The sequence below is a fragment of the Xiphophorus maculatus genome, chromosome 6 (genome assembly GCF_002775205.1).
Source record: "Xiphophorus maculatus strain JP 163 A chromosome 6, X_maculatus-5.0-male, whole genome shotgun sequence".
Lineage (NCBI taxonomy): Eukaryota > Metazoa > Chordata > Actinopteri > Cyprinodontiformes > Poeciliidae > Xiphophorus > Xiphophorus maculatus.
The window spans coordinates 12,490,834-12,508,520 of record NC_036448.1 but is presented as its reverse complement, the minus strand read 5'-3'; the positions used below and the strand labels follow the sequence as shown (position 1 = coordinate 12,508,520).

Below are 17,687 nucleotides of genomic sequence, written 5' to 3'. Positions count from 1 at the left end.
AAGTATTCACTGTCTGCAGTATATTCAAGTGCTAGAAAGTTGTTTTTCTTACACTTGTGAGCATCGTATCCAGGCAACATATCATGGTTTGCATGTAACAACTTCTGTCAAAGGCAGAAAACCTAAAGGTTTAAAATAATGTACTTGGAAGCTGCACAAGTGATTTCCTGTGCAACATGCTTTCTCGCTCCTGATTGGTTAACCGTCAAGCTCCTTTTTGTCCTACGCGCTAGCCGTAGTTGGGGCACCGCTCCGCTTCGCTGCAGTTGTGGATGGAGGTTTAACCAGAGCAGAACAGGGACACATATTCCTCCTGCAATACCGAGAAGCAGCTGCTGGTGTCGGTGAGTGTCTGACTTCTGCTGCGGCTACCCGGCTGGTTCTTTTAGTTACTGTGAGTTTTCTTCCGTCCGCGCTGATAAAACGAGTTGCCCGTGTGTTGTCGCTGACGGTTAGCTAGCTGACTTTGACTACAGCTAAAAATATTCCGTCGGAGTGAGCTGAGGAGGCGGGAGGACACAGCTGAACATCCAGCAGTGAAACTCCACGGGCTGCCAGGATGGGAGGCTTTCTTTCAACTTTTTTGATCCAGTTCAGAGAATTTAATCTGTCGATCTTGCATCCGGTGGGGTTTGAGTGGCGGTGCTGTGTGGGAGATCGTGTGAGTTTAAGATGAACTGTTTATTTGTTGTGGGATCTGCTCAAACGAGTCCAAGTTCACAGACACAGCAAACAGGCTGTGAGCCACGGTAACCCGCCTTTATCTGTCTGGACTCTCTGTAAGCCCTTTAACCTTTCTGCAAAGCCCTTGAGCCTTTACTCTGCCAACTGTTGATCGGCATAAGATGTGTCTGTGTTTCCTTTATTTCCGCCCGTAAAGCATTGCTGTAAGTGTACTGATGCGACCTGGGCGCCGAGGGAAGCTGTCTCTGCTTGTCAGGTACGACTGTCATCGCATTCTTTTGAGAATACCAGCAGGGCTGTGAACTGGCAGTCTCCGGGTCTGATATCATGTTTGGTGTCTATCTGTCAGTGTTATGTTTCAAGCAATGGGGCTGACTGGCTACTGACAAAGATAAGGACACCCTAGTAGTTTGAGATTGCTTCTTAGCAAGTTTACAAAACTTACTTATTCACAGTTTCCTGTTTCCAAACGTGAATGATCTCATTTGGATTTATTGAGTCAAACACCAAAGCAGCACATAACTACAAAAGTGGTGGAAAATAAAAAAAGTGTAAAAGTACACAAAGGGTTAATAATTTGTTGAATGACCTTTCACTGTAATTAAAGCTGCACGTCTTTAGTGGTCTCTACCACATTGGGAGACTGACATTTTCCCCATCAAGCTTAGATTTATTTAAATTGACTTGAACTTTGTTGTTTTATGTTTCATATGTAAAATTACTGAATATGAGATATCTATGTATATGTATATTTGTGTTAATGCTGTCATACTGTAAAACTGTTTGTTTTTTCTCTCAAGGTCATCATTCCATGATATCTCTTATGGTCCCATGGCCGTTCATAATCTCTGATTGTTGACTTTTCCACTACACAGAGAATGACCGCTATTATACGCCGTGACAGAAAAACCATAGATCTGTCTCCACAGGATGAGACTGCATAACTAATAGCTTGATCATTCCCACAAAAGCTTTGTGTAGCGAGCGCAAAGTCTGGAATGTTTTCAAAGGCAAAATCAAACCCTGCGGCAAATTAGTTCACAGAATAAAACCTAGAGAGGAAGAAGTGGATGACTAATGTGGTATTAGACCTTTTGTGCTCCTTGCGAAATAGTTGAAGGGAGTAAATACAGCACTCACCTGCTTTTTAATTTAGTTGCAACAAGTCCTGATTGCTTTCTTTTTTCTTTGTAATCTCGCATTTTTGTTATAATTTTAAGAAATGTATCCTGTCGTTTTCTTTGTAGACCATATGAAATGAAGTCATAAAAAATGGATGTATTTATACCACGAGACCATAACTTGCTACCATAAGATAATTTAAATGTTTTATCTAAACCAGTAACTAAGATAAACCAGTAATTAGGGATGCAACTAATGATTATTTTAGAAACTGATTTTTCTGACAGTTTTTTAATAAAGAAAATAGTTACATTCTACAGATTTTTTATTTAACCAATCAAACCTTTTTGATACAACATTACAAATGCATTCAAATATGAAAATAAAGAAATAATTCAGTTCTTCTTTTGTAACTAAAAAATAAACATTTTATTGCCTAAAATGCTGTAACACAGCATTCCTTTAGTGAATTTGAACCGGCTGAATATAAAGATTTGAAATTCAAAATGACTTACTGCTCTGAATGTTTTTTTTTTTTTTTTTTGCAGCATATGGAATGTTTTTCAGTCCATATACTCCAGTTAGCAGTTAATCGATTAACTTAGTTGATTATTTCATTTATTGATTTATCACGATTAATCTGATTCATCGTTTCAACCTTAGATATAATTTTCCAGCCGCTCCATTTAGTTTCCTAATTTAATTCTGCGGATTCCTACTAAAATAAATAGTCTTGCTTCTCCAGTGGCACGCTGAGTAGTGAGGCACCATGGGTAACACAAGTGACCGAGTGTCTGGAGATCGCCATGGGAAAGCCCATCGCTTCGACAGCAGCGGCAGCCACAAGGACCAGGAGTCCAGCAGCAAGATGGTGGATAGCACAGACGACCCCAACGTCTTTAACACACATGGACCTGAGTCAAAGGTATACGCCCAGTGATGTGTTCAGAATCTTGTGGGTTTTTTTTGTTGTTGTTGTTTTTCTTATACATGATTTACATTTCAGATTTCAAACTATCTCTTTACAACAACACAGCATCCAGATGTGTTTGTTTTTAGTCTTCAGGAGACAAAGAATTCACCCCCGATCTGGATGACCTGGTTAAAACCGGTCCTCAAGCTCGACCCACTGTTATTCGCTGGGCTGGCGGGGGTAAAGAAGTCTATATAGCTGGTTCCTTCAATAACTGGAGCAACAAGATACCCCTAAATAAGAGGTGAAGAGGATTAATTAGCTCTAGTTGTCTCACTTTGTTTTATTGGAATCAATCTTGGGGTGACATTTTTTTCATCAGTGCCATATATAGATTTTATTCACCTAAGGAGAAACTCTGGCGTAGAACTGATGTTCCTATTTTTCCCTTTTCTTTTCTGTCTTTAAAGCCACAATGACTTTGTAGCCATTCTGGACCTGCCTGAAGGAGAGCACCAGTACAAGTTTTTTGTAGATGGACAGTGGCTCCATGATCCCTCTGAGGTACAGCAGCATTGCTGTTTGTGCTCATGTCCTTGCAACAAACTTGCACATTTATTCTGCAGGTTTTCAGTTTTTCATCAGACCTAGTTGGCCCACTTTACATTTCAAAATTGATCAGAAATACGAACCTGGGGGAGGGAGAGAAAGCTTCAAATGTTTAAAGAAATAGTTTTTACCTGCCGTGAACTTGAATGAAGTAATTTCAGATTAAAGGCAATTGCAATGACTTGTTTGTATGCAGTAAGGAAGGAAGTGAATTAACCTTATTTTCTTTAGTTCGTCTGAACAGATGACTGTTCCTTTTGGATGTTTTTGTAATGTTCTTTTTACTCATTTGCATCCTCAAGATAACAACACAAAGGCCTAATTCATGACTCCAGCACATTTTCAGGAGGTCATAACCCAAAGAAATGCTATTTTATTGCATTAGAATCCAGTTATGGGTTGTTTTGGTGGGTCAGGCGGGAGCAGAAAACAGCAGAAAATCTGTTGTGCCTTCACAAAGCCATGGTGTTTAAATGTAACTAAATCATTAGTACAGACTAAACGTTGCTTATTTAGGCTCATATTTGACGGCTCACTAAACTCTGTTCTAATGAGCTGAGAAAGACAAACAGAGAGGTGTCCAGGTTTGCTGCTTCTGTTTTGTCACCTCCACGTGTTTAATCGCCTAACACTGCCACCTGACCCAGCAGGACAAAACCCTTTGTGTTGATAAATAGGAATGTGAAATTAAACCCTGAGCACAGTGTGCACCATAGTTGTGTATCTAGTGTGGTGAGGAGAAGTGGATATTTGGCAGCACTCTTTGTAATACGTCAAACATGCAATAATAGTGAAAGAATAATGACAGAAATGTATGTGATCTTATTTTAGAAAGACTTTCAAGTTGATTAATTCTTGTTTGTATTTTATTATAAGATGGCATAATAAAACCCACAGCATCACAGGTCCTCCATCCTACCCAACAGTGAGGGCGAGGGGATTTTTATTCATAAATTGATCCTTTGCTTCACACCACCACACACACTTGTGGTGTTTTTCTGCTAAAAGGTTTATTCTTATTTCCTTCCCACAAAACTGTTAAAACCTTAGTTGTTTAAAGAAAATGATACATTTGTATTTGTGCTGAACAGATTTTGTTTTTTCTGGTATGCCCTGAAAATAATCATCTGTGATTTAGATAACGAGATGAATTTAGGTCTTTATTCAGGTTTTTTTTTTTTTGTCACAGCTCCAGTTGTTTTAAACTTTTTAATCATTACTCTGACTATAGATGTATACAGATTTAGACGAGTGACTTAATTTCTCATGGCCTTTCCCCAAATTATGAGAATCAACACAGATCCTATTTGAATGGCATGTTTTCTCTTCTTTCCCATATTGAAGAGGGGCTGAGAGACCTTTTGTCTCACCATATCAGGGAAACTGGAAGTCAACATTTACTAATTAGACGCTGGGACTGACGTAGGATTAAATAATAAGTTAAAGTAATGCCTCAGTTATCTTTGCTGTATTGGGATGTATAGGCGTTTCCTTTAATTTGGCACTGATCTGGTCTAAACAGATATTTTTTATAGTTTAATTAAAAGATTTCCAAGGTTAGATTATGCTGTTGTAATAAAAAGGTGTATTTATGGTTTGTGCGTTTCTCTTTCTGGGGTAACGGATAACTGTGAAGTGTATTCATCATTCTGATTGTACTGTACTGATCCATTGGGGTCGCAGTATGTAAACTAATTACTGACTAAGCCTCTACAAACTGACCACAGTGTATTTGTGTACCACATGAACTTGCTGCTTTGCATGCACTTCTGATTCTGAGTCTCTGGCGTTACTTAATTCTGCTGTCTGAATCTGTTTAGCTTAGAAATGGCGTAGCTTAAAAACTGCTTGTTTATGATCTGCGTTGCAGCCAGTGGTAACAAGCCAGCTGGGCACCGTCAACAACCTGATCACTGTGAAGAAGTCGGACTTTGAGGTGTTTGACGCCCTGCAGGTCGACTCTCTGGAGTGCTCCGACACTTCAGGTAAGCCTGCTCTCAGTTAGTCGCTTCCTCTTATGCTGTTTTTAATTGTCTCATGCACAGGTAACAATCAGATACCATTCTTTTATTTATTTATTTTTTTTATGTTTGTGTTGTATCTTCACAGACTTGTCCAGCTCCCCTCCAGGACCTTACGGCCAGGAACAGTACAGCTTTAGACCAGAAGAGCACTTCAAGGCGCCGCCCATCCTCCCTCCTCACCTGCTTCAAGTTATTCTCAACAAAGACACCAATGTATCGGTCAGTGTCTTCAGTTGTCTCAGTCTTGCCTCTCCACACGTTGTATACACGACCTGACCCCTTCCAGCTTCTGAACTAATGACTTTCTTTGTCATCTTTCTTTCTCTGTCTCCTTCAGTGTGATCCTGCCCTGCTGCCTGAACCCAACCATGTCATGCTTAATCACCTTTATGCTCTTTCAATAAAGGTAGGTTTACTACCAGCTAAGTTTGATATTATATGAAATATTACACTCAATGTTATTTTCTCTGATGGTGTTGCTTCAATTAAACCAGAACTGTTGTTTCTCTTTCTGTTGTGACTGTTTTAAATTAAACAGAGTGGCTCGCGAAAATATTCATGTTAGAAACCCAAAGCTTTAATGTATTTTATTGTGATTTTATGTGATTCACTAACCCAACGCTTATTTTTTGAAAATTTCTAAACATCAACATTGACCATTTTCAAGTGGATATACAGTTTTATATTTTATTTATTTAGCCAGCTGTAAGCTATGGCGGCTTATATTACTTTATGCTCTGAATAAAATCCAACCTATAATCCATTCCATTCTAAACATTGAATGTGGAAAAATAAACGTGGAAATAAATAAATGTGAAAAAATTATTTTGGATATATAATTTTTATTTTTTAAATAATTTTTAGAATTTATTCAAATCAAATTTGTGTTATTTTATGCTGCTATCATCTTCGAAATAAATAAAATTTAAAGAAAAAGAAAAATTGGTGTCAGAAAAAAATTTGCCAAAAATGTTTTTCCTATTGAACCATATCAAAAATGTTAGAAACCATAGTATAGTTTTACTTGGTTTATTACATAAAATCTCAATAAAACCTAACAAAGTTTTTTGTTACGGTGTGACAAAAGGTGAAAAAAAGGGCTATGGATTCTTCTCCGTTTATGATTGCTATTTTAAAAACAATTAGTGTCTTTGCGCCATTGGGTGCTGCTACATAAAATTCTTCAGTCGTTACTTGTTTTCTCTTGGCTTTAACCTGACACAGTTTTCCCTTAACGTGTTTTCTCCCCGTGTGCAGGACGGAGTGATGGTCCTCAGTGCTACCCACAGATACAAGAAGAAATACGTCACCTCTTTGCTTTACAAGCCCATCTAAGCTGCTGCTCATGTGCCCTAGAGTTCTTTCTTTTTAAGAGAGAAGCATGTTTGACTCCAGCTGCTTTTGTTGACTCTTTTTTATTGCGTTTGGCCGAATCTTGCAGCGAAACACTTTTACAAGCAATTTTAGCACCGGTTGCTCTGAGTGAGACTGCACTTCTGTCTACAATAGGGCTCTGTACGAAAGTAGAAGTGTGTTTGTGTTGGGTTTCAGGGAGAGATTACCGTACTGTGGCTTTAAATCCTAATGACTACACGTGAGACTGAATCAGTCGCAGCATGTTGAGATTGTTTTTCCATCTTGGTTTGCAAAAAAAAGAAGAAAAAAAAATCTTGTAACTTTTGTGAGGCAGATAACTCGTGAAGATCTGTGGTGGGATGTTAGTGAGGAGCTTCAGCTTCCAAACGGTTACCTCTGCATGCTTTATCTGACTGTGTTACAGTCCCCTACTATCCCCGACCCCATTCCTGCATGCAGAATGAGAGACAGACCCTCTCCACTGTTTTAACCTGAGTGAGATAATGCGCCATAAAAGCAGCTCAAAGAACTGGAGGCACGACTTTCTGCTTTGATCTACTTTGCGGTGGAGTCTACTGTATCTCTTAAACCGACCTGAAAACAAAGAATTGATTTCAGTTTCCCTAGCAAAGTGGTTTCTGTACACTGTGTTGTAAAAGTATTCATACTCTTTGAGATTTTCTTTCACTGCAGCTACAAACTTTAATTAATTTTGGTGGGGATGTATGTGATAGACCACACCAAATCTCAGGAGCTCCTCCCAAGTTACAAAGAGCCTTTTTCTCTTTTAATGCTCTCGTTTCATGTACTGTTGGTTCAGATGGATGGCCATTCCTTGGTATGGTTATGTAGTTTAAGAGTGTAAAAATTTTTATTTATCAGATAACGGGTTGAACAGAGCTCTGTGAGATGTTCAAAGCGTGGGATGTTATGTAACTGAGCTTTGCTTTAAATGTTTTACAACTTTATCCCTTCACTAAGTTCCTCCAACAAACCTTCATACCGAGATTAACCAAATAGGTCAATTCTCAAAGCAATTGATAGTAACGTGTTTTATTCAGGGGTATCAAAGTAAGGGGGCCATGCTTCAAACTCTAGTTAGTAACCAAATTTGAATAGCATTTGTAATTTTCCTTTCAGAATTTTGCAGCACTTTGTGTTGATCTCAGATAAAAAAATCCCAATGGAGAAAAAGTTCAAGGGGTCTGAATACTTTTTGAAAAAAATTGGAGTCGCTAAGCCGGGAAAACTCCGTGAACCGATGGAGAATATTGTTGAATAGCCTGTGTTCAATTTCTGTTGTTGCCTTTAAGCAGATGAGATTGTGAGCACTTTACCATCCTGTGAGCAGGGGTGTTGATGTGATCGTGTAACTATGCAGCAGCGCACAACTCTTGCTCTTTAGCTTCTCTGATTACATGTATGCTTGTGTTAGATTTACTAAATAGTTCTATTTACCAAACATGAATGTACTGTCTTTTTGTTGCATGTAGAGGAAACGTGTCAGCAGGCTTCTCTTTTTAATACCTACAGCTTGGGAGGACACGTTCAGAAAGTGGTCACCACATGAACTGAGGAGGCTGTGATGACTAGTAGCTGCCATAGAGTTAAATGTACATTTTGTTCACTTGTGTGTTCATGAAAATATTTAAGTGTTTTTATTTTCATTTGGTGTGCTGCTCTTTGGGCTGAATTAATTGTGTGCACATTAAAAAAAAAAAGGGACTCTAAAACCCTGTCAGTGTTCACATAGCAAGCTGAAAGCATTTTGTTAATGTTGAGCCTGCCTGTGACATTGCGTCCATTGCATTTATAAGGCTCAGAGAACCGATGAGGCAGTTTCAAGAAGTGCCGTGAACACAGAGTTTTAAAACTAAAACCAAAACTTGAATATTTTTGCAGCCCTATTGTGAATGTTGCAAATAAAGATTGGACACTGATTGTAATCCAATTTCTGATGCTTTTTTATTTGTTTTTGTTATTTGTTTGTCGTGTATTTCTTGTATACACTTGTCAACCAGACAAATTAAAGTTCTACTTTTTCTGCTGCTTTGAGGGGATACTATTGGCAGATAGTTTCGACAGATCATATTGCTTTAATAGGCGGGTACATTTTGCATGTTGGCATATTATCCATTAGGATGCATTTTAAGTCAGTTGTTATTAGTCCTGGTATTATTGACTACAATATATATTATTTTACAGATTTTTTTTTTCTGTTAGTATTGAAACGTATACCCGCCTTTATGCCACACGTCTAACTAAATAAACAGTTTATTGCAAATAATTGTTGTAGAAAGCCCGATGCAACAAACAGATTTAGACGCTTCCTAGAGAAGGGTGCCCGTACCAAAATGGCTACTGCGTTAACGCATCGTCTAAAGCGACCGCTACGCATTTACATTTGTGCATTTCAAGCATCGTATTTATTTCGATGTTAGCGGATGTATGGCAATAAAAAAAAAACTGTATTCAAGCGAACAAGTTGTGGATATTTCAATGTTGTCCTCAGCGTATCGCTATGTCGCAAATTAAAAAGACACAACTACGCATGCGCAACGGTTGCTGTGGTTACCTGTACACAGGTTTTCTCTTACATTCAAAATGGTAAGTTTTGACAAGTTTTGTCTATTGAAAACGATTAATATTTAGATTATTTTTGTCAGAACATGTTTTACATTACTTCCGGTGGAGTTCACGTTTTTAAATAGGTCACAACGTCCTAGTTTGTTTTCCCACTATTTAAAAAAAAAATGAAAATACTAGCCTGCAAAAGTATTTCTGAAGGTGAAAGAAAACTCAGCACAACAGTTGATCAGTCACTTCCTTTGTATCAGTATAACAGAAATTTTAAAAAGCATCTTCATATCAGGAGACTACATGTCGAGTTTTTCTATTATGAGCTTTTTTTTTTTTAAATTGTACTAATGTAGTAATGTAGTGTCAAGTTACATAAAATACCATTAAAATACAAGGAAGTTTGTAGTTGTGATGCAATAAAATGTGAAAATGTTTGTAAAGTTATAATCAGTTTGCATGTAAGTTAGACACAAACTGGTCTGTTCATTGTTTAAAATCTTTTATCTTCTAGAGTGTCTCCAGACTTGGCATGAAAATGATCTCTTAAACTAAAGTATTATCTGGAGATAATACTGTCTTTGTCTTTCTCTTTGTGTGTTCTTTATTTTGGTTTTCTGGACCTTGGAATCTTAAATGTAAAAATGGTCTTCTTCAAATCCTAATGTCTAATGTTAAACCTTGATTTCATTTTTTCTTGCATGTCCCTTTGTAACTTTCTTTTTCGCGAATGATAGCCACCCAAGAAGAAAAAGGTATGTGCGAGAAGCACACAGTTAGTCCATTTAATCTCACAATAAATACCTTTAATCCCTATACTTTCTTTAAATTTAAATTTTCCTACACTATCCAGTCTCTAGATAGAATAAAGCAGTTAGCTTTCTCTGTTAAACACTCTCATTTTGGATGTTTCTAGAAGAAAGGCAGGATGACTAAAGCAGAGAGGTTAAAGAAGCAGCAAGAGGAAGAAGGTAATTCTTATGTTATAACTCTTATAGCTACAATAAAGGTAGCTTTATTTATTACCTTTATTTTGTTGTATAAAGAATGCATCTATTTTAAAGCACTCAACATTTTATTTTAAACCTCCACTCATAAATAAACTTTCTTGCAGCTTATAGATACAATAGAAAACATGTACATACACTGTATAAAAATGCACGTTCTTATGACTTCATGCTAATCTTTTCCTGTGTTAGTTCAGCTAGAACTACCTAAATTATTATTCTAAATACATGGATAATGGTATATATCTGAGCTTGTTGTGTTTGTCATACTGTCAAAGTATGTAATAATGTGACAATATCTATAGTAAATCTCACAAGTACGGTAGTCCCATTTCTTCCTCAAAATCTTCGTAGTTCTCCATTTTTTATGTTAGGACTGTCACAATAACTAATCTTGCTGGATGATAAATTGTCCCATTAATCATTGTGAGAAACTATGTTTTTTTTTTAGAATGTTTTCAAGTAACATAATTACATAATAGTGCAAGTTGAACCTCTCAAAGACCAATGAACTTTAATTTTGTAAAGAACACGTAACACTAGAAGAGGAAGATATTTTAAATGGCCAAAATAAAACAGGAATAAAAACCACACACACACACACACACCAGAAACCAATAAATAAAATAGACTGTGAAGTGTATTTATTGAAGGGCAATATCTATGAATATTGCCCTTCAAAGTAGTTTGAAGTGCAATACTTTGAAGGGCACAAGCGATAGGCAATTTTCTTTCATACATTTATGTCCTGATACAGAGCTTAAACTTAATTCATAATAGTTTTTAAAAGTCTTAGTTTTGAATTGGTGAATTCTACAGAAACTGTGTTTGATTATAATTTGGACTTTCCCAGATTGCTTAGTTATCTTACTGTATGTAAACTTTGAAATTTCTAGAAAAAAAGTCATTTAAAAAATAGAAATAGTTTTGACCTAAACAAGGAAAAGGTTTCAAATGATTAAATGCCTAATTCTCATTATGTAGTGTTTGTCAACATCTTCTTTTAATTGGCAGTGGTGAAGTGACTCTTACATTTGTTTGGTGTCCTGTTGGTCTTCAGAGGCAGCCCGGCTGCAAGCCGAAAAAGAAGAACAGGAGAGACTGGAAAGACAGAGAAAGCTGGAGGAGATACAAAGGCTAGAGGAAAAGGCAAGATCCTTGCAGAATAAACTGCAACATTTCTATTCTATTCCTAATTCACTAAAAAAGATTGGTGGCATTAGTTCGAAACAACTGCATGCAACTTTGATTTCTGCACTCAGTGTAAAATAATGTAATACGTCTGCTGACAGGCAGAGCAGAACAGAGACTTGGAGCTTACCGAACTGCGCCTTCTGCTGGAGGAAAACTACTCTGCAATAATCAAATGGAAGGTTGATGCTGCAGAAAAGGCAGAGGTAGCGCTCACGATAATAATTGATTCTTTTCAGCATTTAAATATAAAAAAGACTTACTTCATAGCTTGAGAATTTTTTTTTAGGCATCTCTGCTTATAAAGTACGCGAATTATATTGACTTAGGGATTTATGTGTGACCAATCTTGATAGTTAAGCATAGCAATTGCTGTCCAATCTTTGTGCTCAGTGGGAGAGATACATGCTTTGCGATGGAGTCCCAGACGCAAAGGACCAGCGGGCGGTCAATACATTTGTCACCTTGTGGAAGGATTACTCAGACTCCAACATTGGAGAGGAGCTTCAACTGTGCAACTCAGCAGTAAAGGTGTGCATCCATATTACACACTTTTAAACAGTGTTTACAGTGCTGGCTCAGGGAGACCACATATTAAAAACCATGTATAATTTTCCATTCTTTTCATAATCATGCTCTACTTTGTTTGACAGTCATCTAAAATGCCAGTAAAGCACATTAAAGGTCTGTGGATGTAATGTGAAAGCGTGTGAAACAGTTCAAGAATGAGAATGTTTTTGCAAGGCGCTGTAATAGCAGGGGTTGTATTTGTAGCTTATTGAAGACTTGGATGAGCTTGTGAAAGAGGCCAAAGATCCAGAGTTGGTCCCAAAGTACCACGATGCTCTCATAGAGGTCCAGGAGATTCTCCATGCTAAGCACCTTTTCATAACTGAGAAGCTCCTAAAGGTAGGATCAAAATAAGCTTCATTTGTGTTAGCAAAGGAAGAGCCCAATATGTGGAAACCCGTTTTGCTGAATCCTCCTGTTTCGTTTTCGTCACAGGGAGCAAGCGACAACATTGACCCTGACACAAGGAACATGCAGACTGTGTCCAAACATACAAATGTGACGCTGTGTCTCTGGGCCAACCTTTTCAAAAACCCAAGGTTAGTGTGTGAATCGGTTGGGAATATTCAGATCCGTTCCCTGTCCTCGCACTGACACACTCCTGGGTTTGGATTTTCTGTTTTTAGCTTTACAGGTTTCGACTTTAACGAAGCTGGCCTGAGCTTTAAGCTTCCTGAGGAGCTGGCTGTGAGCGACATTGCCGTGCGGATCCTCCACACCCACTATGACCACCTGTCAATACTGTCCAGGCTCAGGCATGCACCTCAGAAGCCGATAGTGGAGGAGATTCCGCCGCCTGTCCAGGAGCCAGAGGAAACCCAGGTTGGTCAAACAAATCAGCTCCTGCTTTAGCAATATTTTCATTTGAACTGTTTTTTGAACTGTTTATTGTTTATTTGAATGGGGACAAGTATTTACCAAACACTAATATTTATAGCCTTAGCTAAGTTGCAATGCATGTCCCTAGATGGACTTTTAACCACATAGAGATATGATAATATCGAGACAGCAGAACCAGAAGTCATCCAGTACATCATCAAGCGATAAAACAAGGGATATGAGAACAGAATGCGAGCAAAACCTTCAGGAAATGATCATGGCTGCTTCTAAACCTGATTCCTTTTAAGATGCTCTTTCACCCTCAGTTTAAAAAGGTGCCATTCTGAAACCTGTTCCATGTCCTCAGGCAAGAAATCCACATATTGATGGCTGATTGTCCAAAAGAAGTTTTGCGAAAGTACTTTTTCTCAACATGTGTCTCAAATTTTAGATGAGAATCCTTAATTCTGCCCAAATATTTCACATGAGGAATCTGCTTAAAATACTGGCCATTAATTTTCAAGTTTCAATCAGAGCTACTGATCACCAACCAGGACATTAAAGAAAAACAAATTAATACTGTTTTTTTTTTTTTTTTTTCCGCATTTAAAGTAAGAAATGACCTCTCAAACCATGCTACAACAGAAATGAGCAATTGTGACAATTGACATGAGACTGAGGTGATGTCTGTACCGGACACACATACAGCAGCATCATCAGCGTGCATCTGCAAACCCGCACCAAGCCAAACTTCAACCAGGGACCAAATACTGTTTCTGTAACACTTATAGCCAGGTACATCAGTGAAACTAGTTTGAGCTTAAAGAGAAAAAAATGAAGGTGTGAATGTGTTAATAGTGTCTTAATTTCATTGAGTTTAGGAAGCAGACTACTAATATTAAGCTGTCCACGAAGTATGCCTTTCGGCTTTGAGATCTTGCCTCATAAAACCTCTGCATGGCTCACAGTAGGAAGAGTGGGAGAGTTTTGAATGCTACTCACAGATCTTTTTATGCTGTAGTGTGATTTTTGTTCTTCCTGATTTGTCAAAATAGCGGCCATGTTTCTTCCAAAAGATGACTTTGTGACGACCCAAACCCGTTGCCTTGCTTTCCTTTTCCCACTACAGGATGGTGATTGCACCAGTGAACTGCCCAGTTGCCCCCACAGTCCAACCAGTGAACCGTCCATAAAAAGCATCAGCCCGCCATCTTCAGAGGAAAGCATGATAACTACACAGACAGAAGTACTCAGTGGTCACAGTTCCAGCCTGGTTTCAACTGTTTGTCCAAGTAAACAAAAAAAAAACTTGATGTAGAATCTTTAAAATTAGATATTTTCATTCTCTTCAGAAGTCGACATTACTCTTTAAAACTTATGTAATTTTCCACCTTGAAATAAAAGGATTTTCTTTATCCACAGCCAAGGATCCATCTTGGCCCAGCTTGGCCCAGCTGAACTGCTTGAGTTCCGCTGGGCCTGAATTCGAAGAGACAGAAAATGACTCAGAGGTTGTAAATCTGGTTCAGTACACAACCCTGGGTGGAGTTTTCTACTATGATCTGCTTCAACTCCCACCTCAGCCTATCAGGAGGAAAGGGTACACGATACTGCAGGTGATTAGAATAGGAGTTTTGTACCAAAAGCCTCAGCTCAGGTTGACTTCAGCAGAGCCTGAGAGATCAATGGCTTGTTCTTCTAGATGGTGGACGGGCTGAAGGTGTTCCCTTACCCAACAGAAAGGCCCAAGAATGAGGAATGTCCCGATGACCCAACAGAAGCACCCAACAATAAGCCGTGCTCTCCCGTTGGGGTGTGCATTGTGCTTCCTGAGTGGGTTATCTTCATGGAAATGCCACTTGTGGCTCGCTGGGATGCTGAAGGTACATGCATCAGAAACCAGCATAGGAGCTGGAGAGTAGTTTTCATCCCTCTTGAACCTTTTCATACGTTATGTTACAATAATAAAATGCGAGGGGAAAAGATCCTTTTTCACAATAGTGATACTTTGTGTTGATTTATTGCACAGAGTCCTGATCAAATACGCTGAAGTTTTAAGACATAATGGAACAAAATGTGAAAAGGTTCCAAAGGAATGAATGCTTTTTGTACTGTAAAGCCACTAATAGTGACTTCTGCATACCCAGATGGCCGCTGGCGAAAGGATGGCATCACCAACGTCTCCTACGAGGAGGCAGAAGGCAAAATCTCCTTTGAGATGGAATCATTCCAGATCTTTACACTGATGCACAACACCTTCGCCAACTTTCCTTTCCAGGGCTGGGAGCTGCGGCCGCTGGGCCAAAACTCAGCTGTTTTTACTGTCAAGGGGGCTCTCATTGAGGTCTCCATCACCATTAAGGCAAGACACTTTTTTCTGTTCACCTGCTGTTGGAGAAAAATATTTAGATATGAGTTAAATGGCTTTTATTTTGGTTTCTAAGAATATTTCTCACAAAAATTGTTCCAATGTACATCTTTATTGGCAAAATGTAAATTAATACATAGTGAATTTATTAAGAAGAACAAAACGTTAACATTTTGTTTGTTATGAATTTGATGAACAGAATAGTCAGTGTATGCTGCGGCTGGCGCACAGTAGAGGCCTCTCTCACCTCGTGGGGCAGTGGATGAGCGCACCAGCTCTGCAGAAAGCCATGCTCAAGGCAGGGATCAACATCTTTGTTAACGAGAACACGCACAAATACGTCAGCGTCTGCAAGAAGGTCTGCATCCTTTAGCAATTTCATTTGATCATTTTGCAAAAAAGATACAGGAATGCTCTGACTTTTGTGTTCGCTATATGGGTTATGGGGTTAGACTTCTTGAAAATGAGCAACATGTTAACTGGAGAAGTTTTCCATCTTGCCATGTTTTTTTTTTACATTAAAAGGAAATGTGCCTAAAGGTCTCTTTAACGATGGACAGCATTTGATTCATACCAAAAAAAAACCTTTAGACTAACACTAGATTACAGGATAGGAACTGTTGGTGCTTCACTAACGCCACATGGGGGACCCACTACATTGAAACTGATCTACCTTGATTGTGCAAGTCAGTAAATTACATTTTGTTCTTCACAGCATCAGAAAATATTCTGCTTCTTTCTGCTCTTTTTCAGAACCCACTTATAGAACAGTTTGCTTATGACCAGATGGCCCTCTTTGCATCAGCTTGTGCTTTTAAATGGAGCAAGTGGAACGCCACATGTGGAGAGGAGAATCTGGTCCTTCAGGTATTTTTATTTACTGTAACCTTTATTTTTCTTTAGAGATTATGTAAATCAATCGATCGATCGATCGATAAATAAAATTTATTATAAAAAGCAGTGCTGGACATGTACTAAGGCTGTAACGATATATAAATCGTTACAGTAACGACATATAAATTGCGAAAGAAACGTGATCAATATCTTTAGATAATACATCTGATGGAATTTTCAATATATAGAATATTCACTGAACTCTGATCCAAAACCGCACAGCATTCTGGGGGATGTAGGCAGAGTGAAAGGCTTAACCTCACACCGTCAGCTAAGCAAAGTCGGGCGGAATCTACAAACTCGCTCACTGGTTACTTAGCAACAACCTGTTGAGTAACATGCGCAGCAGCAGCTTCATGTTTCGCCACTGTGCCTCATAACATAGTGGAGTGAAAACTGCGGATTAAACAGGAAAGGTCATGCCACCATGTTGGCAGTATTTCAGATATTTAAAACAAAATAATAATCAATAATTACTGATTATTGTCCAGAAGTAAAACTCATTCATTTTACTTCTGCACTTCATTAATCACCAGCAACATGTCTGGTTCACTTAACTGACTTCAGTTTTGTTAGGGTCAGGGATCAACTTGTGGAGACACTCCAAGCATAGTTAGGACATAAATATATGCACTTTACAGTTTACAGCACTACTTTCTGGGAGCATGAAATGCCCCCAAATATATTTAGCAATTTAGATGGTCTGTGACAAATAGTGGAAAAGTTCAAAAGCCAAGAATACTTCTGCAAATACTGTAGCTGAGTGGCTTGAACAAAGACTAAGGAAAGACCACACAACCAAATGCAGTACATCTTACTTGTTCTGTTGTACTCATCTGTGTGTTCATCTTCTCTGCTAGGGGTCTGAGCACCTTAAAATCGGCCTTGTACCTGAAGACTCTTGGAGTACTTACTTTATGGGTTCACAGAGGACTAGGCAACTGGAGATCACTGAGAACAGTAAAGACTTTTCCATAGACCACGCAGCTGGCAGCGAGTTCCACTCCACACTCATCCATCTTCTGCAGGATAGCATGAGTCCTGATGGGTTAGCTTTGGTCAGACAGTCCCATTACTGCTTCATTGACACTGTGCAAACCCTGCTTTCTGCTACTAGACCCCTGGTTTTTTCATAAATTGTGATAGACCAGGGGTCAATAACTTGCGACTCACAATGGCTCAGCTAATATCTTTAAATACAGCTATGATAATAACAAATGCAAGTCTCAACAGTTTGTGCGTTGAATTTCCACAGTATTGACACTAAAAGTACCAGTAGCATATATTTTATCTTTTTTTCCCCACAACACCCTACAGAAGAAAATATGTTTATCCTTTTTTTCCCCACAAAGGTTTCATGCTTTTCTTTATTTACTTTTTCAATTTTGCTCTACTGCCTTTTTAGTTTTTCCACATAAAATTGGAATAAAATAGATATAACTTTACGGTTGTAACTTGACAGATGAATTAAAAGGGTACGAATATTTTTACACACTATTGCAGATGTTTCAATTCAAGACCATTAAGCCCCCAAAGCTACTTCACACTCTTTA

The 17,687-nt window shown here is 38.4% G+C and overlaps 2 protein-coding genes across 5 annotated transcripts; both read left to right on the top strand.

Annotated features, from left to right (window-relative positions):
• The first annotated feature begins 239 nt into the window (after positions 1-239).
• LOC102226598 (5'-AMP-activated protein kinase subunit beta-2-like) lies at positions 240-8,659 on the top strand. Of its 3 annotated transcripts, none has more exons than XM_023335513.1 (9): positions 240-344; positions 881-940; positions 2,552-2,731; positions 2,866-3,023; positions 3,190-3,283; positions 5,199-5,313; positions 5,438-5,571; positions 5,690-5,758; positions 6,610-8,659. In XM_023335513.1, exons 3-9 carry the CDS (start codon positions 2,576-2,578, stop codon positions 6,685-6,687), a joined length of 804 nt encoding a protein of 267 aa, XP_023191281.1. In that variant the 5' UTR covers positions 240-344; positions 881-940; positions 2,552-2,575; the 3' UTR covers positions 6,688-8,659. The 3 variants fall into 3 exon arrangements, with proteins under 3 accessions (XP_023191281.1, XP_023191280.1, XP_005812551.1); XM_023335512.1 differs by having other exon boundaries at positions 240-779; XM_005812494.3 differs by lacking the exon at positions 881-940.
• A 170-nt stretch (positions 8,660-8,829) lies between these two features.
• casc1 (cancer susceptibility 1) lies at positions 8,830-17,352 on the top strand. 2 transcript variants are annotated; one of them, XM_023335511.1, is made up of 15 exons: positions 8,830-10,040; positions 10,202-10,256; positions 11,353-11,441; positions 11,585-11,689; positions 11,877-12,014; positions 12,258-12,392; positions 12,489-12,592; positions 12,680-12,875; positions 14,002-14,164; positions 14,295-14,488; positions 14,575-14,755; positions 15,020-15,234; positions 15,440-15,598; positions 15,994-16,107; positions 16,995-17,352. In XM_023335511.1, the coding sequence occupies exons 2-15, from the start codon at positions 10,214-10,216 to the stop codon at positions 17,268-17,270; spliced, it is 2,112 nt and encodes a 703-aa protein (XP_023191279.1). In that variant the 5' UTR covers positions 8,830-10,040; positions 10,202-10,213; the 3' UTR covers positions 17,271-17,352. The 2 variants fall into 2 exon arrangements, with proteins under 2 accessions (XP_023191279.1, XP_023191278.1); XM_023335510.1 differs by having other exon boundaries at positions 9,305-9,315.
• Positions 17,353-17,687: the final 335 nt, after the last annotated feature.